Source organism: Primulina tabacum, chromosome 2, assembly GCF_025594145.1.
Source record: "Primulina tabacum isolate GXHZ01 chromosome 2, ASM2559414v2, whole genome shotgun sequence".
Taxonomy (NCBI): domain Eukaryota; kingdom Viridiplantae; phylum Streptophyta; class Magnoliopsida; order Lamiales; family Gesneriaceae; genus Primulina; species Primulina tabacum.
The window spans coordinates 52,958,120-52,984,229 of NC_134551.1; the positions used below are offsets into that span (position 1 = coordinate 52,958,120).

At 35.5% G+C, this 26,110-nt stretch overlaps 4 protein-coding genes and 1 non-coding gene across 7 annotated transcripts; 2 read left to right on the forward strand and 3 right to left on the reverse strand.

The window, feature by feature from the left end:
* Positions 1 to 1,051: 1,051 nt before the first annotated feature.
* Positions 1,052 to 2,746, reverse strand: LOC142536924 (anthocyanidin 3-O-glucosyltransferase 5-like). Its single transcript, XM_075642367.1, has one exon. It carries the CDS (start codon positions 2,688 to 2,690, stop codon positions 1,245 to 1,247), a length of 1,446 nt encoding a protein of 481 aa, XP_075498482.1. The 5' UTR covers positions 2,691 to 2,746; the 3' UTR covers positions 1,052 to 1,244.
* A 1,398-nt stretch (positions 2,747 to 4,144) lies between these two features.
* On the reverse strand, positions 4,145 to 4,216 carry TRNAD-GUC (transfer RNA aspartic acid (anticodon GUC)). The gene has a single exon. It is a non-coding gene; the product is annotated as a tRNA-Asp (tRNA).
* Positions 4,217 to 4,399: 183 nt separating this feature from the next.
* Positions 4,400 to 6,309, forward strand: LOC142536925 (uncharacterized). Its single transcript, XM_075642368.1, has 3 exons — positions 4,400 to 4,555; positions 5,333 to 5,480; positions 6,034 to 6,309. The coding sequence occupies exons 1-3, from the start codon at positions 4,501 to 4,503 to the stop codon at positions 6,116 to 6,118; spliced, it is 288 nt and encodes a 95-aa protein (XP_075498483.1). The 5' UTR covers positions 4,400 to 4,500; the 3' UTR covers positions 6,119 to 6,309.
* A 1,318-nt stretch (positions 6,310 to 7,627) lies between these two features.
* LOC142537862 (uncharacterized) lies at positions 7,628 to 10,674 on the forward strand. Its single transcript, XM_075643344.1, has 2 exons — positions 7,628 to 7,800; positions 8,156 to 10,674. Exon 2 carries the CDS (start codon positions 8,173 to 8,175, stop codon positions 10,672 to 10,674), a length of 2,502 nt encoding a protein of 833 aa, XP_075499459.1. The 5' UTR covers positions 7,628 to 7,800; positions 8,156 to 8,172.
* A 1,589-nt stretch (positions 10,675 to 12,263) lies between these two features.
* LOC142536926 (uncharacterized) lies at positions 12,264 to 26,022 on the reverse strand. 3 transcript variants are annotated; one of them, XM_075642372.1, is made up of 11 exons: positions 25,909 to 26,022; positions 25,645 to 25,713; positions 24,788 to 25,520; positions 24,541 to 24,708; positions 23,941 to 24,457; positions 23,776 to 23,865; positions 23,572 to 23,700; positions 23,341 to 23,493; positions 13,124 to 13,389; positions 12,592 to 13,049; positions 12,264 to 12,489 (listed from the first exon to the last, which is right to left on the reverse strand). In XM_075642372.1, exons 3-11 carry the CDS (start codon positions 25,358 to 25,360, stop codon positions 12,348 to 12,350), a joined length of 2,496 nt encoding a protein of 831 aa, XP_075498487.1. In that variant the 5' UTR covers positions 25,361 to 25,520; positions 25,645 to 25,713; positions 25,909 to 26,022; the 3' UTR covers positions 12,264 to 12,347. The 3 variants fall into 3 exon arrangements, with proteins under 3 accessions (XP_075498487.1, XP_075498485.1, XP_075498486.1); XM_075642370.1 differs by having other exon boundaries at positions 23,341 to 23,700; XM_075642371.1 differs by lacking the exon at positions 25,909 to 26,022 and having other exon boundaries at positions 23,341 to 23,700; positions 25,645 to 25,831.
* Between the last annotated feature and the right edge of the window lie 88 nt (positions 26,023 to 26,110).

Consider the following 26,110-nt stretch of genomic DNA (forward strand, 5'->3'; position numbering starts at 1 on the left):
TGCATTATCCCCTCATTTTCAAAAGAAAATTTACCTATTCAATTTTTTCTCCGAGTCTTTATTTATTTATAAAGCGATATTGATAGTCATTCAATCTAGGATGTAAATGAACTAAATCGCTATGGATTATTCGAAACTCGATTCGATAAAAGCTCGTTTGATATCGTATAATGAAACTCGTAAGATAAATGAATCATGCTCAAGTTTTACAATATTCGACTCATTAACTCGTGAACATGTTCGTTGGTTGACTAATGAATAATGAGTTAGCTGATCTTAGATGAAAAAAATAATAAATTTGATCTTTGATTTATCAGTTTTATACTTTTTGAAAAATATAGAAAAATCTATTAAATTTATTTATTAGAATAAAATTACAAATGTTAATTAGAATATTTTATTTTTCTCTAAATATATAAATTAGCTTTTAATGAATAATTAAATTTATAATTTATATTCACTAAGCTCGTTTAGATTCTATAAAAACTTAAATAAGTTCGTGAACCGTGAATATATTCATTAAATAAAGCTCGATCTCGGCTCGATTATAAACGAGTTAAACTCGAACATTCAAGAGTTAAACTCTGCTCGGATCGACTCAATTACATCCCTAGTTGGATTTACAGTTCTTTAAGCTTGAAAATATCTATTTTTGGCATGTTTAAGGTTAAGTTTTGTATCTCATTCTCAACTTTTAATGGGATAATCTTCTTAGTAGAATTTATAGATCGAGCATCATAGCATAAGTCACCATTTGGTGCAAAAGTGTAGATATATATTTTTGTTTCAGATAAGCTTAACTCATATTATACAAAAAGATTAAAATTATAAATTATCATTGTCTAGAGGCGCTTTCAAGACCTCCTGTGTTAGTTGCTGCTATTTTGTTTCAAGTCTCAAATTGGCAAACCGGGCCGGGTAGCGCTAGTTTTTTTTTTTTATTTGACACATTTTTTTTTTCGCTAGTTTCTTACCTCTTTAAGGGGAAATTTGATCGTATTACCCCTTTGTAGGATCAATGACGAAAATTGGACCGATTTGAAATTGTGCCTAACTCATAAATCAAGAATCGCATTCACAGAAAAATTTTAACAATTAAGCTCGTTTATTTGAACACAGAAGCCACTTACAACTCATCCTGACCAGATAAACTCATGCATGGCGCCACTCAATCTTTTCTCAACGCATGGCACTCAAACTTGAATATACATTATATAAATTTTCAGATATAAATTAATTCATCCTCAATCGATCATTTGAGCTCTCTTGTTTCTAATATCGGAGAGAATCTGGCACATGGATTTGTGTGACGAGCCACTGATTTCGCTTAGTGCATTGGCAGCACTAATTTTCAACCTTTTAACCTTGTCCCTCATCACTTGTCCATCTTCACCTTGAATTAATGTCCTCACCAGTTTCTCTATCTCTTCCCTTCCCACCACTTTCCTTGTGGGCAACTCCTCCGGCCGCAATGCCACCCCGATCTCCTCAGTCAACAAGGCGGCGTTCATCCTTTGCTCCGCGTATAGCGGCCACGCTATCATCGGCAGCCCACTAACTATGCTTTCCAACGTCGAGTTCCACCCGCAATGCGTCAGGAATCCTCCCATCGAGCGATGGCTCAGGATTTTGACTTGTTGTCCCCACAATGGGACCAACACTCCTGTATTTCGCGTTCGGGTTAAAAACCCCGAAGGCAAATAGCCCGGGAACTCTTCCGACCCTTCGTCTCTGGTGAAAAACGCATCATCCACACGACCACTGGTCGGAGTTCGCACCACCCAAATGAACCGCTGTTGGCTCAGCTCCAGCCCCCAAGCCAGCTCGGTCATTTGCTCCTGCGATAGCACCCCACCGCTTCCGAGTGATACAAGTAGAACACTTTGATTAGGTTGCTTGTCTAACCAATCCATCAAGCCATTTTCCAACACTTCCTGTTCTATGGGTCTCGTCAGAGGACCGATAGGGTAAAGGGGGGCGGTCATCACGGACCTCAACGCTTCATTTTCCCTAAAAGCCTCGAGGGTTTTGGACTCCAATTCTTCCCACGAGTTCAATAAAATCCCATCAAATAACGTGAACTCTTTCCCCTGTCTCAGATACTCGACATACTGCTGATCATGCCGGTTTAGCATCGGGTCCACCACATCCACCGGTCGAACTGGTTTGCAGCCCGGAATTTTCAAGTAATCTCGCTCATCAACATATTGACCCTTGACTTCTCCATCAAGAACTGGACAGTAAATAGTCAACGCAGTGAACCATGCAGTAGAGGGAACATAGACATACTTGGGCAAGTCATACTCCAAGGCAATCGGCAGAGCTTCTGTCCCAAAAAGATCGACGATCAGGGCGTCCGGCTTGCGGCCCATGGAGGCGATGGCAGAGCGGACTAACGGCAAAGCTTCCCGGAGCATCATGCACAGTCTTGTGACTACTTGTATAGACGGATTCATGAGGTGTGAGATATCACCAAGGGGAAGCTCCACAGTTTCGACGAGCCCCTCTTCATTTGGAAGCTTGAGGAGGCTGGATTCCGATGAAGCACCGCCTGTTGTGACTGCAAGAATGGTGGTTTTGATGTTGTGTTGGGCGGCGAGGCGGTTGGCTAGGAGTAGAACCGGTATGAGATGCCCGACACCGGGACTGGAGAGAATAGCGATGTGAAGATTATTAGATGAGCCACTCATGGTTGAGACACAATGGGATGTATTTTAGTAATGGTGAGAATTTCTGCATGAAAAAGGAATTAAAACATTTATAAGAGATATATAAAAAAAAAAAAACCTTATTTCTTTCAAATAATAATTTTTAATCATAACCATTGCATGCAGTCAAAAAAAGAAAACAGCGTATATCTTATGTTACATTTATTTTTATTTCCAAATATTAGAATTATGTATTTGGATATATTCCTAGCTCGGCTGACGTATTTGATGCATTAATATAGACTATTGATTATCTTGACAAACGTACGTTGTATTTTAATGTCTCTTAGAGATTTTCAATGTAGTTGTACAAGTACTATCTTTTTACCTTATTTAATAAAAGCAATTTCATTAAAAAATAATAAAATAAAATTGTTTGATTTAACTACGAACGTACAAGACCAGACAATCAACTTGTTAATACTTAAATATCTTGATCCACGAATTTAATATTTCATAGTAGCTTTGAGTGTAGGGCAGGGAAACAAAATTTGACTCTCATGTTAAAAAAATAATAATTTGAAGGTCGAAAATGTGGAAAAGACAATAAATTTAGGTTGGTTTTTCAACGTCGTGGGACAACCTAAAAGGGACGAGTGGAGATTTTAAAAGATTTTCAGAGATGGTTTATGTCATAATTAAGGTGATTCTTATCATATATAATATTTTTTTGTCACGTATGTGTCCAAGATCTTAAATTTAAAAAGAAATTAAGTTGTAAGATTCATTCTCCCAACTCAAAAAAGAAATGATATGTTAATTTTGAACAAAAAAGAATTGGGATATCGACTAGTTGCCTGTTTTTAAATCAAGGCTAACAAATTTGCCCAAAATTAATATTGCAACACAAAATGTGATAAGAGATTCCCTTTGACAAACGCAATTATTGTGAAAACATCGTTTAATATTTAATTCAGCGATAAATCTTCATGGCTGTCAACTGATAATTGACATGTGAGATTTTACTTTTTAAGAAATGACAAAAACTTGTGTGAGACGGTTTCACGGGTCATATTTTGTGAGACATATATTTTATTTGAGTCATCCATGAAAAAATATTACTTTTTATGCTAAGAGTATTACTTTTTAGTGTGAATATCAGTAAAGTTGACCCGCTGATAAAGATTCATGAAATCGTCTCATAAGAGACGTACCCTTTAGAAATATATGGAAGACCGTAAGAATGTTAATTTATAAAATATAGATCCCAATACAATTTATGGCATAGCTAAAATAAAGTTGCATTATTTGAAGATTTAAAAGGAATATATATAAAATTACAAATTTTTAATCAACTGAAATTGTAAATAAAGAATGTAAAAATAATGTTTTCTTATCGTAAAAATTTATATCTTTTATATATTATTATCTCAACATACACTGATGTGGGCATCTTCTCTCTTGGTTTTCTCACAAAAGACTGAGCTAAAAACAAACGCCGTTGCCGGGGATCGAACCCGGGTCACCCGCGTGACAGGCGGGAATACTCACCACTATACTACAACGACTTTGTTGTTTTAGCTTTATCCATTTTATTTTATAACCAATAATATTTTATACCATTCCTACTTTTTAACTTAATTTTGATTTTAATTTGTAAATTGGATAATGACTCCGAAATGTAATTCAAAAGAAGTAACTGGAGAGAAAAATTATAAAAAGGAAAAATGAATAAATAAATCAGCACACGCTTTTAAGGTTTGACCGAAGAAAACAAATTGTTGAAAGAGCCGAGAACAGAGCACACTCGAGTGGAATTGCCTTTGATTTTTTAGCTGCGAATCTGCAACAAATGGGATATGTGCAAGAAGCCAGAGAAAATCACGTCAAGAAGAAAGTTGAAGAAGGTAAAGTGTTTATTGAATGATTCAACATTGACCTCTTAAACCCTAAACCATATCTCATTCGACTTCAATTACTCGAGCGACATTAGATTTATTATCTCACTGATTTGTCATGCATGTAAAATTTAGCTGAAGAAATTAACTATTTCTTTGTGGGGATTAAGTTGTTGCTTAAGCGGGTTGTTTTGATTCTATTTTGGATCTAATTACTTGGGGGAGGGGTGTTTTACGGTGGGTTTGTACCCAAACCTCGCCCACAACACCTGGGTGGTGTCCCCTGTGTAGATGTCTGAGATCCAGTTATTTCGAAATTTAGGTTTATGTTTATTGGCCGTGATAAAATTGATTTTTGGGGTGATTTTATGTATTTAACAAGCGAAAATAATATTTTATGAGTTAGGAAATCATTTATATACATTTAAATTTTTTTAAGCTTGAGGGTAGAGGAAATCCCCAACCTCACTCAGTCCAACCTGAGTATGCTGCAGTTCTTTTGGGTCTGCGAGAAATTGAGTTATGAATTTTGCCTGCTATATTGATGTCTGAAGATTGGTATGATCTAACCATATATGAGTAGAGTTGGCATTGGGGTGATTGGAGATGGTTGGTTTCACCCTAAGGAAGTGAAAGAATTCAAGAGGCAGTCGGTAAAACCAAAAAAAAAAGATCATGTTATTTGTGGTCGCAAATGATGCTTGTATCATAAATTTGCGTAGCTATGCTTTTATATAGTTTGAGTTTTATTGCAATGTGCAAATATTCATTTAGCGATAACATCAGCTTTGCGCAGCAAAATGAAGCAAAAGGCATTGAAAGAATGCTATCGCTACACAGAAAAGTATGCTGAATGTGCTGCAGGAAGAACATTATCTGTTGTTTGGAAATGTCGCAAACAAGCGAATGAATTGAATGAATGTCTCCATCAGTAGTAAGTCTGTGACTTCAATTCCCAAAAGATTTTGGAAGCTCCATGATATGTATGTATAATCTATTTGTTTTAGAGGTGCTTTAGAAGAATCTTTTGGTTTATATTTTAGTAGAAATTTCTGGAAGAAAGATTCTTTCAACTTTTTATTTTTAAACAGCTTATTGGCCGACAGGAAATTGGTTATTTCTCCAAGGGTTTGTTCGTTTCCATCTCTACTGAGAAAAATGGAGAGAACAAGAAAAATTGATGTCAAATGGTTCTATTCTTGCTAATTTTGTACATCCTGCCATTATCAAGATGCTAACCAACCTAACTTGTTTCACCCTTCAATTATATATATATTTTTCTTCCAGCTTGTAATTGTCATCATCGTATGCCTTCATCATCATATTTATGCATTATAATGTATGTGTGACATAAGCACTATCATGGAATGGCGTGGGTTGAACATTCCTAATTAAAGACCTCTGCCTTTGTTTCTGTTTTTCTTGTAGTATTTCTGTGCATTCCTAATCGATAAAAGATCCGACAGTGTTTCTGTTTTTTCTTGTAGCACAAACGACTCTGTCTTGGAACAAATGAAGAAAGAGTACACACTCCAACAGGAAGCAAAAGCGACATCAAGCCTTCGAGTTTAGTTTGTTGGACGAAATAATGCCTAAAACATATAGGAAATTCTGCTAATAGTTCATTTTTCTGGTATCCTGGCCAGACATGGCATATGTTCTGATTAGTAGCGTGCCTAGAAAATTTTCTTTGTATCAGAAAACCGTTCATGAACTATGCTTTTATTTTTGATAAAATATCTTGCGCTCGCGCACATACATAATTCTATTTTGAATTTGATGAGAATCGAAAAAAATTAAACAGTTCATTGTTACATATATTAGAAAAACAACAGGAAGGAATATTTTTATTCTTTAATTCAAAATCTTTGTGCTTATATTAATTCAATGGAGTTCAACAAAATATTATAAAAATTTCAAACCCAATGAATAATTTTTTAAATTTTCTATTCAAACATGCATATAGAAAAATTAATCTCAATTTAAGTTAGTTTTTCAACAATTCCGAAAGCAAAGAAAAAAAAAAAGGAAAAAAGTTACAGTTTGGGTATCAGAAAGTTGTATGATATGTGTTCTATAAACAGCTAGATAAAAAATTTAATTAAAATTTCGTTTTAGTTGTATACCATAAACAGCTAGATAAAAAATTTAATTAAAATTTCGTTTTTGTCGAGTACCTCGAAATTTTTATTTTTATTTTTATCACTTTGGATCAAAGTAAATATCATTTCTAAACATAGAATTTAAAAATCAAACTCCGAATATAATATCTATTATTATAATTGCATATTCTTGGGTATCGTTTGATTCGTTATATGTTATATGAGACAATTAGTATGGAGATAAAGTAATATTTTTAAATAATAAAATATATAAAAATGATAGTTAATATAATGTTTGATTTGATTGATTAATTCGCTTAAATTTGAGATAATATGATATTATCGTTTTTGTTTTTTGAAAATATTAATAAAATATTTATAATATTATTTATTAAGTGTAGTATTATAATTTTATTTGAATGATTTGATTGATGTGAGATAAATGATTAGTAGATATATAAATAATATGATGCATCAAATATAATATTAAATTAAATAAAAACGTAGATAAAAATATGGATAAATAATATAACGAAGCATGTTGTACCTTGGATAATTATTTTATATCTAATTTTTTTATATATATAAATCACATGTATTATTATTAGTTTATTAAACGATAAATGTAGATAATCGACATTTACTTCAGCTTTGCCATGCTAAACCAGACATGACGTCGTAGCCCGTAAGCTCAAATCCCGGAATCCATCGACCAGTACAGCTGAGTACTGTTTGCAGGGGGCATTTGCAAATATGGCCTCCACAAAAGAAAATTTTAAGATCAAAGACCTCATATAGTTTTTTTTTGGTCAATAAGCCTTTCTTTAATTAAAAATTAATCAAAATATTAATTAATAGTTAATCTAAATATTAATTAATAGGGCTTGTGGGCCAATCCCCAATTGAGAAACACCACCCCCAACGTGAGATTCTCATCTCCCTCTTCCTCTATTCTCTTCATTTCTTCCTTTCATCACATCTTGCCCATTTTTCTCCCATTTTTATCATTCTCCATCTTCATTTCATTTCTAACTTTTTTAACCTCTTCATTTTCTCTTCTCCAAAAAAATATAAATTAAAATCAAAGATTAATGACATTTTCATTCTCATGCAATACGCGTTTTCATAGGATCATTGGAATATCAGTATAAGGTATTTTATTTGGCCATTTATGTTTTCATGTGGGTGGATTATCAGCTACTCAAGTAATTTGATTTCTCATTCAGTTTGTTAAAACATTTATTGCAGTCGGTTAAATTATATATTTCAGTCGGTCAATAGCATTCAGTCGGTCTGTTAAATCATATATTACAGTCAGTCGGTCAGTTAAATCATGTATCACAGTCGCTTAATATCATTCAGTCAGTCGGTTCTTATTCAGTAGGTTGAAACATTTATTTCCGTAGGTTAAGTTATGCATTGCAGTCGGTCAATATCATTCAATCAGTCGGTTATAGTTATATATTTCCAACTCTCTTACATCCATTATTTATACCTTTTTTTTCAGATTCTGTGGACAACGATATGATTCAAATCTTAATTAATTTTGATGGTGAATGGAAGGTTGACAGTGAACATAAATATTCATGGTGTGATGGAAGTAATTCGGGATGGCATGCTATATCTATTGATGATAGTAATGTAAGTATCGAAGATGTTGAAGATGCAATTTTTGAGATACTTCATTTGGATAGACATGATATGATATTGAAGCTAAGTTACTTGCCGAAATTTGAGGCATGTAATCCAAGGCCAATATATATAAAAAGCTCAAGAGCATTGACAACATATCTGTCTTTTGGCGTTTCAAATGTTAGACCTTTGCTTCATGTTGAAATTATCAAAGCAAGTGGATTTGAAATAGGTTATGAAAAAACCGACAATGCTAAAGATCTTGAAGTTTGTAGAGATCATAATGATGAGATGGTTGACAATTGTGAAACTGAAGTATATGGTGGTAATGAGAGAACATATGATGAATATTTTGATGGAGTATTTTTTGAGAATGACTTAGACAATGAAATGAATGAGCATGAGAATGGGGTGGATGAAATAACAAGTATTGATAATGTGGTAACAGAAATTGTTGAGAATGAATTTGTTGTGAATGAAGAGAATCATGTTGAAGAGAATCATGTTGAAGAGCTTACATTGTGTACAACACATAATACACAAGTTGAATTTTCTTATCCTGAACAAGATGTGCAAGATTCTACATTATTAGCCACAGTAGGAGATGTTGAAGGGAATGTGACTTATTCTTTTAATGATTTGTCTAATTTTTTTGTCGGTCAAGAGTTTGAGAGTAAAGATGAATTTCAAACAGAATTGTTTAAGATTTGTTTAAATGCGTCCTTTGAAATAGATGTTCGAAAATCCAACAAAAAAATTTATGATGTTAGATGTGTTACACCGAGTTGCAGTTGGAAAATACGTGCATCACAAATAGAGAATTCATCACGATTCTCTATACGTGTTTATCGTAACACACATACTTGTGACATTTCATATCGGAGGAAAATGCATCGACAAGCAACATCAGACTTTGTAGCAAAGATTTTGGTTGAAAATTTTAAAGGACAACTCAGTTTGCCTGAACCAAAAACCATAATTACAATGATGCAAAATAAAGGTGTTGAAATTAGTTACTTCAAAGCATGGAGGGGAAGACAACTTGCTTTGGATAAGTTACTTGGCAGTCCCGAAGAGAGTTATCGAATTATGCCTTCATATTTGTACATGATTGAACAAGTGAACAGAGGCTCGAAAACTGATTTGGTGACAGATTCAACAGGTAGATTTAAATATATGTTTCTAGCATACGGGGCATGCATTGATGGATTTCGTAGAACGAGAAAAGTTATATTTGTCGATGGAACATTTTTAAAATGCAAATATAGAGGTTGTTTACTTGTTGCTACAGCCCAAGATGGTGACTTTCATCAATTTCCTATAGCATGGACCATTGTTGACTCTGAGAATGATGATTCATGGACTTGGTTTTTGCAGAAGTTGAAGGAGTTTATTAATGATGATCCTAACTTGGTAATCATTTCTGACAGACATATATCTATTATTAATGTTGTTCGTACTGTATATGAGCATGCATCACATGTACATTGCTCGTGGCATCTTTCACAGAACCTTAAAAGAGTGTCAGGCAGAAAAGGTGGGATTGATTTGTTTATGAAAACATCATATGCATACAAAGTGTCTGAATTTGATGAGTTGTATGGATGTTTGAAAGAGAGGTATCCCAACATTGCATCGTATCTTGAAATGCATTCATCTCCTGGCAAATGGTCTAGAGCTTATTCCCCTGGTGCTAGGTACAATATAATGACGACAAATGGGGTAGAGTCAATAAATGCAAAACTTAAGACTGAAAGAGAGATGCCTATTGTAGCATTGTTGGATGCAATTCATAAATTAACTTCAAAGTGGTTCAACAAGTATCGGAATGCAGCAGGTTCAGCTACGACGACACTTACTCCATCGACAGAGGCTATCTTGAGAGCTAATTTTACATTGTCACAATGGTTAAAAGCATCTCAACTCAATGCATTTGAGTATCACGTACACGGTGATGGGAAGAATGAAGTTGTTAATTTATCTGATAGATCTTGTAGTTGTCGAGTGTTTCAAATTGATAAAATTCCATGTGCTCATGCAATTGCAGCAATTTATGGGGCAAAATTAGATTTGTATGACTTTTGCTCGCCCTACTACTCATCACAAATGTGGGCCCTTGCTTATGCTGATACCATATATCCGGTGCCATTACAAATGAATGGAACATTCCAGATCATTTTAAATACAATGTACTTCCCCCTGATGTCAAGAGGAAACGCGGTAGAGCACAAAAAGAAAGAATTCCTTCTATTGGGGAGTTTGGTCGGAAGCGAACTAAAAAATGTGGTGTATGTCATGAATCTGGCCATTGCCGAAAAAATTGCCCTAAGAGACAGACTGATGTGTAGACGAGTTGTTCAATTTTTTGTTTATGATGTTGTATTTGCATGTTGATTAGTTTTTGTCAAGTTTGTTGTTTGAACAGGTTGTGCATGCAGATTCAATGTATATATTTCTGTTGATTAAACGTTTTTATATTTCTGTTGATTCAATGTTTTTAATCAGTCGGTTGATTCAATGTATATATTTAATCAGTCGGTTAAAATTATATATTTCTGTACATATTTAATCAGTCGGTTAAGGATATATATTTCTGTTGATTCAATGTTTTTAATCAGTCTGTTGCTGAATATATTTCAGTCGGTTCAATGCAAATATATTTCAGTGTTTAATCATATATTTCAGTTAATACATATATTTCAGTCAGTTCAATGTGTTCAATCAGTCAGTTAATGAAAATATATCAGTCGGTTCAAAGTGTTTAAAATCAGTTGGTTTAAAAGCATACATTTGAATTAACTAGCGTTTCAGTGGGATACACTCTTTATTTCGGTCGGTTATACATACATTGCGGTCGGTTATACCATGTATTTCAGTCACTTCAGCGTGTTTTAATCATTTGGTTAATGTAAATATATCAGTTGGTCAAATGTAAAATCTGTCGGCTAATGAAAATACATCGGTCGGTTAATGCAAGAATTTCATTCGATTAATGAATATAGTTACTAAATCAATCGGTATAATTACTAAGTGTCATATAACTCTAATAGTCTATCTGATAGTCAGTATAATCGACTGAAATTGTATGTTATATATAGAGTATAGTTACTAAATGACATACAACCTTAATTGGGTATAACAAATCAATCACATATAGAGTATAGTTAATGTGTCATATAACTCTAATGGTCTATGAGATAGTCAGATGATTTATAAGGTTGAAATGACGTTCTCATCGATTGCTCATTACAAATCAATCATATATAGAGTATAGTTACTAAATGACATATTTTAGTCAGTTAATGAAACTTAGGGTTTAGTGTGTTTAATCAGTCGGTCAAAGCATATGTTTCAGTCGGTTATTAAAATTTTTCAGTTGGTTCAATGTGTTTAATTAGTCAGTTAATGAATATATTTTAGTCGGTTAAAAAATATATTTGGACATTTGGATTCTTGAACTCATCTAATCGCTTGAACATACTTAATACTCCGTCTTCGATCACCATCAAAGCTGTACGATCGAGTATAGTTACTAAATCAATCACATATAGAGTATAGTTATTAAATATCAGATAACTCTAATGGTCTATCAGAGAGTCAGATGATTTATAAAGTTGAAATGACATTCTCATCGATTGATCATAACAAATCAATCATATATAGAGTATAGTTACTAAATGTGTTTAATCAATCGGTCAAAGCATATGTTTCAGTCGGCTTTTAAAATATTTCAGTTGGTTCAATATGTTTCAGTCAGTTAAAAAATATTTCAGTTGGTTCCGTGGGTTTTATCAGTCAGTTAATTCATATGTTTCAGTCGATTAATAAAATATTTCAGTTGGTTCAATGGATTTTATCAGTCGGTTAATGAATTATTTCAGTTGATGCAACATGCATTTCAGTCGGTCCAACACACCCACAAAATCCAACATACCCACTAAATCATTCAAAAAAAATCATTCAACCACACCTCACTTCGACAAACCCATTTCAAAATTATTACATTTGAGAGACCATTACATCAACATAAATCCGAGAGACTCACATCATACAAAATCATTGCAACTTTATAAAATCCATTCACCATACCATACAGATGTTGCTAAATATTTTCTATATGAATTCACAATCTGGTCATTCAATGAATATGGAGACTGCTGAGACAACTCCACCTCAAATGTCTTGATCATCCATGCACCGCAATCAGAACTGTAAAATAAATTATTTTAAACTCATAAGATTATATCGAGATCAAATTATATAGTAGATCGTGTATTATTTTTTAAAAAATCCAAAAATTCCAAAACATACCTGCTGGCATTTTGCGGAAAATCTTTGGGCCGTGCTACTGTCCAAATGTCTGGAATCTCGACCTTGCAATAATGTAGAAGATGTTGAACTACATCTTCTATCGGCTCAAAATAAACATTCATTTCAGCATCTGTGTAGCAACTATGATTGCAATCATACATAGTAATGATTCCATCTTTCACATTCACTACAACTGCTACCCAATGTATAGGCAAATTTAATGGAATCAATATGAAAGATGCATTTGCCCATGGTACTGAACTCCAACGACGACAATATCCATCAACATAGCGAAATAAATTCTTCCACTTGCTATTTTCAAAATCATCAGGAGCATTACGATATGCGAAGGCTATATCTTGAGAAAAGTATGGATCCATTATGGCAACATCCTGTTTTACCAAATGTGGGTATGTCTTCTGCAACACATATAGACCGTACATACTCTCTTGTATGTGCTGCACATGTTGGAAGCATGTTATATATATAATATTATGATAAGAACATAAATAGAACACAAAATCCTACTCACGCTTTGATCGAGCCAGTGCCTCGGATTGAGAAGGTCCGTAAACCACGACTTGGAATATGATCCAAACACACCTGTTTTAAATAGATCATTCAATCTACTTATTTCTTTAGTAACAGTTGGCAATACTTTCTTAATGGAAACACATTGCACCGGTTCAAATGAACCATTGTAAGGACCGGTATAACCACGTGCTGCCAAAGCAGGTGTCTCGGGTAGCTGTACATATGGAGAGCGACAAAATTGAGATTTCGTACTCTTTCGAGCATCTACATATGTAATGCATGTGTTTTAGATACTAGTACATATCGTCAAATCATAATTCCAAAAAAATAAGAATAAAGTACAACACATACCCTTGTGAACTACGAGAGATGGTGTGATTTCCTGTGGTAATGGCTTATCGTTAACAAACATAGTTGCTACTGTTGGGACATCGTATTCTCGCACCCAAAACGCAGCGGAAGTTTAAAAATTTTGTTCTTGGGCGTCGTGTGTTCAAAACATTCATAGGGTGATTGATTAATTATACCTTCGCGTTCTAGACGCTGGACTCCAAACTATTCCGGTGTTTAGGCGGATATAGCCCTTCTTGTAAATCCCTACGAACGGCTCTTCTTCTTTGATCGCCCAATTATGTCCACGATCGAAAACTGTTTTCCTCGCTTGGATTGCACTAGAAATCACAAGCGATTTGTGCGTTGAGATTGTATTCTCCAAATTTCCAAAATTCGGAGTTAGTGCGGCGCGGCGTGGATGAAAGCACTTGACCAAAAATTTTCTCAATTTTTCTTCAAGGTGGGTCGTGAACCTATTGGAGGAAATTGGAGAAGATTTTTTTTTTTTTTTGAATAAATCTTATTTATTCTCAATCCATAATTAGCCAAACAATAATTGATTCTCAATCAATAATTTAAGCAAATCCAATTTGCTTAATTTGGGCAAAAATTTCTTCCAATTCTCAAGATGATGGCCGTGACTTTCAAGGAGATATTGGAGAGGATTTGTGGTGATTTTGTGTGCAATTTTTCATCTCCCAACAATGAGCCCTAATGTTGTAATTTATAGAAGGAGACTCCTAATCTAATTAGGAGTCCTTTTCCAACAAGGACTCTAATAATTTCATTATATTTAAACTCCCATATATTTAATATATAATGCATTTATTAACCTTTAATAATACATGATATAATAATATCATATACACATATTTTATATCACCATATAAAATATATACATGTATATGTTTATTAAATTAAATAACCATTATTTAATTTAAAAACTAACTCCTTGGTCAATTTAATTCTAGACTCTTCTAGAATATTTATGGGAATTTGTGTATGTTAGTAGTCACCACTACTAGCACAATCATTTAATTAGTAAATTCCAAATTCACAAAAAAAAATGATTCCGAACTCATTATAACCCCGATCGACGATCCGAGGGCGCCGATGTATCAATGATACAAATCTTGTTCATATAATGAAAATTGAAAATTTCGAAGATCAAAATTTTGAACTTACCATATATGGCAGTTACCATATTTGGCAGCTGCCAGTTTTAGTGAACTCCTTCACAAAACAGACAGTTCCACTCTCCTTCCATATTTAGCAATCATGCTAACTTCCACTTCTTCCATCCTATGGAATCAGCTCATAAACTCCTTTATAAGCTTCTCGTTTGATCTCCATCAAACTATAGTCGCCAAATTCCAACTCCTTGAAATTTGACTATCTCAACGAGAACACGGAATCCGATACTTGTGTGACCCTCAATGGTTCAGGGATACAGCTAGCCGTGGGTTCACATCTCCATGTGATTCAGAATAACATTTATTCTTATTCGGGTTTACCCTAGTTAACCCCATTCTTTTCATCAACTCTTTGATCAAGAATGTCAGAACTCATTTCTGATTGCACCCATCGGATCATGGTAAGAGCGTCTAGTTGCATCGCCCCATGATCCCCTAGGTATCACTGATAGTGCCTGCAAGAACCTTTAGTCATGGTTAGCGTACAGTACGGTCCCTTCAACACATATATCCCGATCGAATCTGCAACCATTGGTATATCGAGAGTTGCATATGAATTCGATAACGATGTGATTTATCTTTGAGTATTAATAGTCGCATGGCATGTGCAACTAGGAAAACACATTTTCCTAAAGCACATTTCTTGCTCTGGCCAGAGACTCCTTGCACTATTAACTCATCAGATCACATAGGATATCTTCACCCGTAGGCGAACGGTGAATCCCCGACTACAATGCATTTGCTCCTACGTATTTCGAAACTGCACCCAACCTCGCCACCTGATGACCCTCGATGGAGTCGGTAAACGGATCAAAGTGCATGCTAGTACGTATAGCCCCTACATTGCCCCGGGTCAAAGGACTAATGGTGTACAACCATAACTGCGAACTATTCCACTCGATAAGTGGGAACCACTTGGATAGTCCGAGGGAGGGTTGTTCAGTGCATCATCATATGATCACCCATCTGTGTGAATGGACATCTCCATGCCCTTGCCAATGAAACATGGCGTTTACATCACAGATGCTAGTCTCGAGCTCGAGCGACCTTTATCCTTGTTTTAGGCGGCTGATTCGACTAGGAACCTGTTTAGAATATACGGTACACTTCCTAATGAGTTTCATGATCTTACGTTGAGCCGCAGACCTCATGGTACCTATTGTATATTCAAGGACTTTATCTATGCAGCTTGCATGGGTATACAGATAAAGTATAATGCCATAATCGAATAAAATCGTAAAATAATATTAAAATAAAGATTGTTTTATATTAGAGTCAATAAAGCCCAAGCCACAAGTTGGCTTGTCGGGCACCTACTCTAACAATCTCCCACTTTCCCTATAGCCAACTACCCATAGATCTTAGGCTCATTGCTTTGCGATGCTTCTCAAACAATGGTCCTGGCAGGGGCTTCGTCAGTGGATCAGTAACGTTATCTGCGGAGGCGACTCTCTCTATCGAAATGTCTCCCCTTCCCACAATCTCCCGGAATAATTGGAACTTCCTCAGTATATGTTTGGATCACTGATGAGACCTCGGTTCCTTTGCTTGCGCTACGGAACCGGTGTTGTCACAGTAGACCGGGACTGGATCAACTGTTTGAGGAATGACACCCAACTCTTGGATGAAATTCCTCATCCAAACACCCTCCTTTGCCACATCCGATGCAGCTATATATTCGGCCTCAGTAGTTGAATCCGCTGTGGTGTCTTGCTTGGAACTTTTCCAAGAGACAGCACCACCATTGAGCTTGAAAACAAATTAAGAGGTTGATTTCAAATCATCCACATCTGATTGGAAGCTAGAATCAGTGTAGCCTTCCAATTTTAGTTCTCCACTCCCGTATACCAAGAACAAATTCTTAGTTCTTCTCAAGTACTTAAGAATGTCCTTCACTGCTTTCCAATGCAGTGGAACGGGATTCGACTGATATCGGCTTGCAATACTCAGTGCATATGCCACATCGGGTCGAGTAGATATCATACCATACATAATACTGCCTATGGCAGACGCATCTGGAATGCGGCTCATGGTTTCTATCTCTTCATCAGTCTTAGGGCACATAGACTTGGATATATTCACACCATGAGACATTGGGAGATATCCTCTCATGGACTCCTCCATAGAGAATCTCCTCAGTATGGTGTCGATATGTGGATTGGGTGAGCCCTAGCATTCTCTTTGATCTATCTCTATAGATCTGTATTCCTAATACATATGATGCTTCATCCATATCATTCATGAAGAATTTACCAACTAACCATACTTTAGTTGACTGCAATATCCCTACATCATTCCCAATGAGTAGTATGTCATCAACATAAAGCACTAGAAATGTCACTACACTCCCACTAACTTTCTTGTATACACAAGGTTCCTCGGGATTTTTGACAAAATCAAACTCTTTGATATTGTTGTCGAATCTGAGGTTTCAGATCCTTGATGCATGTTTGAGTCCATAAATGGATCTCAGAAGTCTGCATACTTTATGCTAACTTCCTACTGATGTGAATCCTTCAGGTTGAGACATGTAAATCTCTTCCTTAATCTCCCCATTAAGGAACGCTGTCTTCACATCCATTTTCCATATTTCATAGTCATACCATGTTGCTATGGCTGGAAGTATCCTAATGGACTTGGACATTGCGACTGGAGAAAAGGTTTCCTCATAGTCAACACATTGCCTTTGAGTATATCCTTTTGCTACCAATCTAGCTTTGAAGGTCACCACCTTCCCATCCGCTCCAAGTTTCCTTTTGTAAATCCATTTACATCCTATGGGAACAATTCCATCAAGTGGATCTACTAAGGACCATACTTGATTCGAATACATGAAGTCCATTTTGGGCTTCGTGGCTTTAAGCCATTTAGATGAATCGGCATCAGACAATGCTTCCTTGAAATTTCTTGGATCACATCCAGGAATGGGCTCACCTTGGCCCTCCTTCAAGAAGTAGGCTCAACATATTAGGCGGCCTCGAGATCCTTTCGGATCTTCAAAGAGCTTGTGTTTCTTTGATTGGTTGTTGGGGTGTGGATTCTACTACTTGTACTACTTGTATAGTGGGTGGTTCTCGAATATCATCGAGTTCTATCATCCTGTCTTTTCTATCTAATAGAAACTCCTTCTCTAAGAAGGTGGCATTCCTTGAAACAAACCCCTTTGTTTCATTAGGATAAATAGAAGTAGTATCCAACAGAGTTATTTGGATATCCCACAAAGTAGCAAAAATTATCTCTACTATCCAATTTGTCTCCCACTGCCTGCTTCACATAAGCAAGGCAACCCCATATTCTTAGATAAGAATATTTGGGCGGCTTTCCAATCCATATCTCATATGGAGTTTTATCCACTGCCTTTGTATGGACTTGATTCAACAACCTTGCCACTATATCAAGCGCATATCCCAAAAGGATGGTGACAACTCAGTGAATCCCATCATAGATCGGACCATATCCATCATTGTCCGATTACGATGTTCTGACACACCATTCAACTAGGGTGTGGCAGGCGGAGTCCACTGTGAGAGAATCACATTCTCTTTAAGGTAGTCTTGAAACTCAGTACTCAAGTATTCTCCACCTCGATCTAATCGTAGTGTTTTAATACTCTTTCCTAATTGTTTCTCTATTTCTGCTCTGAATTCTTTGAACTTTTCAAAGGCTTCAGACTTGTATTTCATTAAATACACATACCCAAACCTCGAATGGTCATCGGTAAAGTAATGAAGTAGAAAAGGCCAAATCTCGTGCTAACAATTAGCGGGCCACACACATCTTTATGGATCAAATCCAACAGATCATGTGCACGTTTCACTTTCCCTAGGAAAGGGGCCTTGGTCATTTTTCCTTTCAGACAGGAGTCACACGTCTCTAGAGAGTTTATGTCAGACGAGTCAAACATTCCCTCTCCCACTAGCTTGTGCATCCTTCTTTGGGAAATATGTCCTAGCCTAACGTGCCACAAATGTGTTTGGTTTAGACTATCTTGTTTTCTTTTGGTTGTCGTTGAAATCGTGTTTACTTGGACATTCACTTATCATTGCCAAAATATTTCTGGCCCAGATAATTTCTTATGTCCAGGCTTCTAGCAGTGAAACATACATGTTCTAAATTATCGGGCTTTGTCAAATTTCAGGCCCACCACCTTCTCAATAGGCCCAATCATACATACACTATGCTCATGGGCAAGAGCCCCATCTTGCATACGTGTGGTCATGAGCTCCTTGAGAGTAGTGTGCATCATTATGCGAGTTTCATGCACCATGCAACTCTTGCATGTGTTATTCGAATGTCAGCAGCATTCAATATTTCCTCAAACTGTCTCTACAGTTCATTTGACATAGGCGCGAGCATATAACACTTTAGCTTGCATACTATGGTCCTACCATCTTGCATGCTTTGTCAGTTCAGCAAGACTGACATTAGTGTGTATGCTATTCTCTCCGAATTTAGAACAATTTTCTCAGCCAATTTTGAAAATTAATGTTCGGTTAGCTTGTTTTAATGATAGAAATGGATTACGTGACGAAATCTTAAATATACTGATATGGAAACAGAATAAACGTTACCGACTATTTTAAAATATTTTTTAAGACGTAAAATATGGACTTTTGTTTTTACGAATTGCCTCCCACTATTTTGACATTTTCACCACCCTCTGATGACAAACGGGAAATCCAATTTCCTTAGTGAGTACGCAAGGCCCAATTGCGAAATTATGATCACGAATAATATCAGCCAATCATAACTTCCAAAAGGTAGAGCCCAATTGCAACTCCTTGCAACCCTTACGTAATTTTGCCTCACGTTTGAGGAGGGTCCAATAATATGATCCCCTTTCTCGTCACGTGTCGAGCCCGGCTCATCAATGTTGAACCTTAATGGACGGTCGCCATGAGATCCCCCAATAATATGAGCCGAAGTCATGGGAGTTCCACGTAGTTCACATCAAATATGTCAGTGGAAGTCACAGCTTTCCGGCGTCCAGGCCTCCCCAATAATATGAGCCAGACACTGACCGCGGGTAGCGTTCATCATGCAACCACCGTTGATGGAAGGCAAGGAATTATTAAACTTTCTTTTAATTATCCTTTTAATGGACTTGATTTAAATTTTGGATCTCATCCAAAATGAGGGATTTTAATTTTAAAAATTTTGTCTCATCATTAATTTTAAAAACTCGTGCCATGATTGTTTGTATGATTGCCGGATTCATGCAACTCTTGTCATTATATTAATAATAACGCACATACATATTATTTAGAATATATCACATAAATCATAAATAATAAAGGATGATCGATAACCGAGAGCTAATTGATCCGTACGAGCCACATACGGATCCATGTCCATAGCCTAGGGAAATGCAGGGATGCAAATGCAACTATTACATAAGCTTCCAAAATTTATATGTCTTCGATCTTCAAAACTCCTTTCGAGGATCTCGGGCCCACCGTCTTCAAATCTTGATCTCCCACTAATTCTAATATTTACATTAAATATCCATGGCACATTGGGATACAAATTTAGGGGGTGGGAACGGACCATAAACCAGGTCCACTTTTAATTATCAAATAATCAAAAATTACAACATGAAAAACCTAACATACACCTAGCAAATTGGTCATGACTCTCGATCATCCTTTTAACATATAATATCATATATTATATAACTCCGATAATATCACATACTATCAATAAATCGTGTATCTCGTAAATTATCACTAACCGCTATAATTATCAAATTAAATAAACACTTTTATTTAATTTCAAATAATTAAATTTCTTGTAAAACACCTTTTACCATAAATAATTAAAATCATATTTCAATTATTTATTTTGTAAGAAATTGATTTTATAAAAATTGTTGTAGGGGTAAAATCGTCCATATTTTCACAAAATATCAATTTAACCCAAAATTTAAAAAAAAATCAGAAAACCGCCCCCGGGCCCGAACAATTCAAGCCCACGACCCAGCACGGTACCTGAGACGTTCCCGGGCACCCGCCCGCGCCGCCCGCCCGCTGCCCGATCCGATCGGGCGCTGGCGGGCGCGCTGTGCGCTGGCCGCGCGCACGGCCTGGCGTGCAGGCCGTGCGGCGCCGCGAGGCCGTGCGCACACGTGCAGGCCGTGCGCGCCTGCTGTGCGGGCGCCGCGCGCCTGCCGTGCGGCACCGTGCGCCTGCCGTGCGGCGCCTACGCACGCGTCTGCCCGGAACAGTTCCAGGCAGACCCAAAAAAAAAAAATTTCTTTTTCAAAAACAGATTTTTCAAAAATAATTTTTAGGGGCGTTTTTCATAAAATTTCTTACGCGGTTAGAAATAATAAACTCAACACAATTTAATTAAAACACACGATAGAGAATAACCTGGCTCTGATACCACTGTTGGGACATCGTATTCTCGCACCCAAAACGCAGCGGAAGTTTAAAAATTTTGTTCTTGGGCGTCGTGTGTTCAAAACATTCATAGGGTGATTGATTAATTATACCTTCGCGTTCTAGATGCTGGACTCCAAACTATTCCGGTGTTTAGGCGGATATAGTCCTTCTTGTAAATCCCTACGAACGGCTCTTCTTCTTTGATCGCCCAATTAGGTCCACGATCGAAAACTGTTTTCTTCGCTTGGATTGCACTAGAAATCACAAGCGATTTGTGCGTTGAGATTGTATTCTCCAAATTTTCAAAATTCGGAGTTAGTGCGGCGCGGCGTGGATGAAAGCACTTGACCAAAAATTTTCTCAATTTTTCTTCAAGGTGGGCCGTGAACCTATTGGAGGAAATTGGAGAAGATTTTTTTTTTTTTTGAATAAATCTTATTTATTCTCAATCCATAATTAGCCAAACAATAATTGATTCTCAATCAATAATTTAAGCAAATCCAATTTGCTTAATTTGGGCAAAAATTTCTTCCAATTCTCAAGATGATGGCCGTGACTTTCAAGGAGATATTGGATAGGATTTGTGGTGATTTTGTGTGCAATTTTTCATCTCCCAACAATGAGCCCTAATGTTGTATTTATAGAAGGAGACTCCTAATCTAATTAGGAGTCCTTTTCCAACAAGGACTCTAATAATTTTATTATATTTAAACTCCCATATATTTAATATATAATGCATTTATTAACCTTTAATAATACATGATATAATAATATCATATACACATATTTTATATCACCATATAAAATATATACATGTATATGTTTATTAAATTAAATAACCATTATTTAATTTAAAAACTAACTCCTTGGTCAATTTAATTCTAGACTCTTCTAGAATATTTATGGGAATTTGTGTATGTTAGTAGTCACCACTACTAGCACAATCATTTAATTAGTAAATTCCAAATTCACAAAAAAAAATGATTCCGAACTCATTATAACCCCGATCGACGATCCGAGGGCGCCGATGTATCAATGATACAAATCTTGTTCATATAATGAAAATTGAAAATTTCGAAGATCAAAATTTTCATTTACCAAATTTAGAACTTACCATATATGGCAGTTACCATATTTGGCAGCTGCCAGTTTTAGTGAACTCCTTCACAAAACAGACAGTTCCACTCTCCTTCCATATTTAGCAATCATGCTAACTTCCACTTCTTCCATCCTATGGAATCAGCTCATAAACTCCTTTATAAGCTTCTCGTTTGATCTCCATCAAACTATAGTCGCCAAATTCCAACTCCTTGAAATTTGACTATCTCAACGAGAACACAGAATCCGATACTTGTGTGACCCTCAATGGTTCAGGGATACAGCTAGCCGTGGGTTCACATCTCCATGTGATTCAGAATAACATTTATTCTTATTCGAGTTTACCCTAGTTAACCCCATTCTTTTCATCAACTCTTTGATCAAGAATGTCAGAACTCATTTCTGATTGCACCCATCGGATTATGGTAAGAGCGTCTAGTTGCATCGCCCCATGATCCCCTAGGTATCACTGATAGTGCCTGCAAGAACCTTTAGTCATGGTTAGCGTACAGTACGGTCCCTTCAACACATATATCCCAATCGAATCTGCAACCATTGGTATATCGAGAGTTGCATATGAATTCGATAACGATGTGATTTATCTTTGAGTATTAATAGTCGCATGGCATGTGCAACTAGGAAAACACCTTTTCCTAAAGCACATTTCTTGCTCTGGCCAGAGACTCCACTCTAACAGCTACATCACCAACACCAACTAGGCTAGCATGTGCAGCTTCTTTATCACCACATTCAACGATAGAGGTCTTTTGTGGCTCACCTACAACTAAAATAAAGTATTGTATCATAACAAAATAAATGATTATTTCAAATATATAGTTTACAAAGACTTGACACATATTACTATTCTTTTTCTTGGAGCGTGCGTAGAAAATAATATGTTCTCCAAATCGTGGATCAAACACTTCTTCCTCTCGGCTCATTCCTTCATTCAAGTCTCGATTGACAGAAGTTACCTCTTTGACCGGGTTATCTATGATTTAACAAATTAAATATCATTAGTGAAATAAAAAAGCATACTACAATTTGGATTTAAAAGAAAATATACCAAGATGTGTAAGAGAAGATATGAATGGTTCAACAATCGCCTTTTGCCCAAGAGTCACTCCTTGTAATGCATGTATTTTAGATACTAGTACATATCGTCAAATCATAATTCCAAAAAAATAAGAATAAAGTACAACACATACCTTTGTGAACTACGAGAGATGGTGTGATTTCCTGTGGTAATGGCTTATCATTAACAAACATAGTTGCTACATCACCAGCACCAACTAGGCTAGCATGTGCAGCTTCTTTATCACCACATTCAACGATAGAGGTCTTTTCTGGCTCACCTACAACTAAAATAAAGTATTGTATCATAACAAAATAAATGATTATTTCAAATATATAATTTACAAACACTTGACACATATTACTATTCTTTTTCTTGGAGCGTGCGTAGAAAATAATCTGTTCTCCAAATCGTGGATCAAACACTTCTTCCTCTCGGCTCATTCCTTCATTCAAGTCTCGATTGACAGAAGTTACCTCTTTGACCGGGTTATCTATGATTTAACAAATTAAATATCATTACTGAAATAAAAAAGCATACTACAATTTGGATTTAAAAGAAAATATACCAAGATGTGTAAGAGGAGATATGAATGGTTCAACAATCGCCTCTTGCCTAAGAGTCACTCCTTGATTGGAAACAGTTGTCCCTGGCTCACCTACAATTAAAAAAAACATATTATTATAATCAAATAAATAATTATCTCTAACATTTTAAAACTCACGGAGCTTACATTTTTCATGGGTCTTCTTTTTCTTGGATTGTGCAAAGACAATGGTTGGTTCATCCAAACGTCTTTTGGATGAACTTGAAATGTTCAAAACTTCCATTATACGTTCAAGTTTGCTATCCAAATTTGAAATCATATCTTTCAACTCCACAAAGTTTCTGTCCACGTGCTCTTGTAAAGCTTTAACTTGTCCACTAGTATCTGATTTGCCGAGGACATCATCTCGTTCGACTTGATGGGATTGTTTTTCTAGTGCTTTCTTGGCTGGACAAAGTTTAGAAGACCTCTTTGACTTATTTTTGGGACAAAGTTTCCTTTCATGGACTTCTTCTTTGGATTGAATGGTCTCTTTAGATTCACAAAGAGTGGGATTCTTAGTGCAGTACACAGATTTTCCCTCCAACAACAATGAATTAATATAGGACAAATGGGAATCTGTACAAGAATCTTCAATGAAAATATTTCTAATATAAGGAGCAATAGATTCTTGATCTGTAGGTGACAAAATACTCCTAACAATCTGTAAATTTAACATATTTTAAATTAGTAATACACAAATAGAAAATATATTAATAAAACTAAATTATATGCTAATACACTAACTTTTTTACCACTCTTTGATGCATCTAAAATGTCAATATATCTAGGAGATCCTTTTTTTGACCAGTTGTTGGAAATCCATTGGCACATGCGTGGAAGAGATGTATTGTCTCCTTCTCTTTGTTTCGCAAAACGCTCCCCAATACCACGAATGCATTCGTATGCAAGAACCTAAATTCAAAAATTATAAAAACACATATAATCAACCATATTCGAATCATATGGAAAAATGCAAAAAAAATTTAATTACCTGTAGCGGATTGATGAATCCAACCATATCATGGGTTCCACTGTTCGAAGACTTACCGTTTTCTGCTTTTTTGCTCAACACAACTTCTTTTTTCTTCAAATCAAGCTTCAAATCACAAACAGCTCCTTTGAAAGCTATTGTAGCCCAAGGGTACTTATTAAAAACATCAAAATCATCAATCAGGCTAAAAATCTCTTTATCAACTTGAGGATTCTTAACTGGAGCTATAGGCCATAGTACACCACAGACGAAGTACAAACAAGCCATCTTCACTCTCTCTATACTCAACAACTCATCCACATTTTTCAAATCCTTCAACTTCATCTCAACTTCCTTCACAGATACTTTATCACTACCTTGAAAATATCTATCACAAAAGTCTGAAACTTCTACTACTTCATCAGGAAAATTATCAGAACAACTCAACCCTGTTATCAATGCATACTCCATTCTAGAAAACCTGACTGGTCTATCATTTACAACAAACCACATTTCATCATCGTCTGTTGCATACACTTGTCTCATCACCATAAACCTATAAAATCTGACTAGATAAATTATAATCCGCAGCATACTTAATCAGATTGCCAAATTGTGTGTTTTCAACCAGGAAGTCCATGTCCTGCTCATTCAAGCAATGTAATATAATTTCACTGACTTTTTGATATTTGGAATGTACACTTAACTTGCAACCAAAATACTTCTCCTCTGATAGTTGAGATTGAAGATTAACCTGAAAAAAAAATAATCAAGTCAACTAGTAGTATCAATAAATTAAATACTCAATTATGTCAAATTCATGAAATTTAAAGAGCAATACAAAAAATAAATATTTTTCAAAACAAAAATGAACATACCCAAATCTTTTGTGCAACCATCTCCGACATTCTTCGTTCTACCAACAAGAAGTTTCAAAGAGAAGAGATCTTGATCGAAAAAAAATAATCAACTTCAAAATTCATAGATTACATGAAATATTTGATATTAAAAGATTGAGACAAAGTCAATCAATAATATCAACAACTCAATCATTTCAATCTACAGGCATGCTTATTAGTTAATTCATTAACAAACTGAATATGTTAAAATTCATGAAATTTCTAAAGTAATAATGAACATACCTAAATCTTGTGTGCAACCATCTCTGATTTTTTTCTCCTTTAGGAATTTCAGTTGGTTGATGTCTTTAGTTGGATATAGACATGGATAGTATATTTAATCCATCTAAAAACTGAAATAACAAAATTTCATTAAATTTCTGAAAGTTGCTCCAATAACAAAAAAATTATGCTATAATAACAATATGTAAACTTTTGTTTTAAA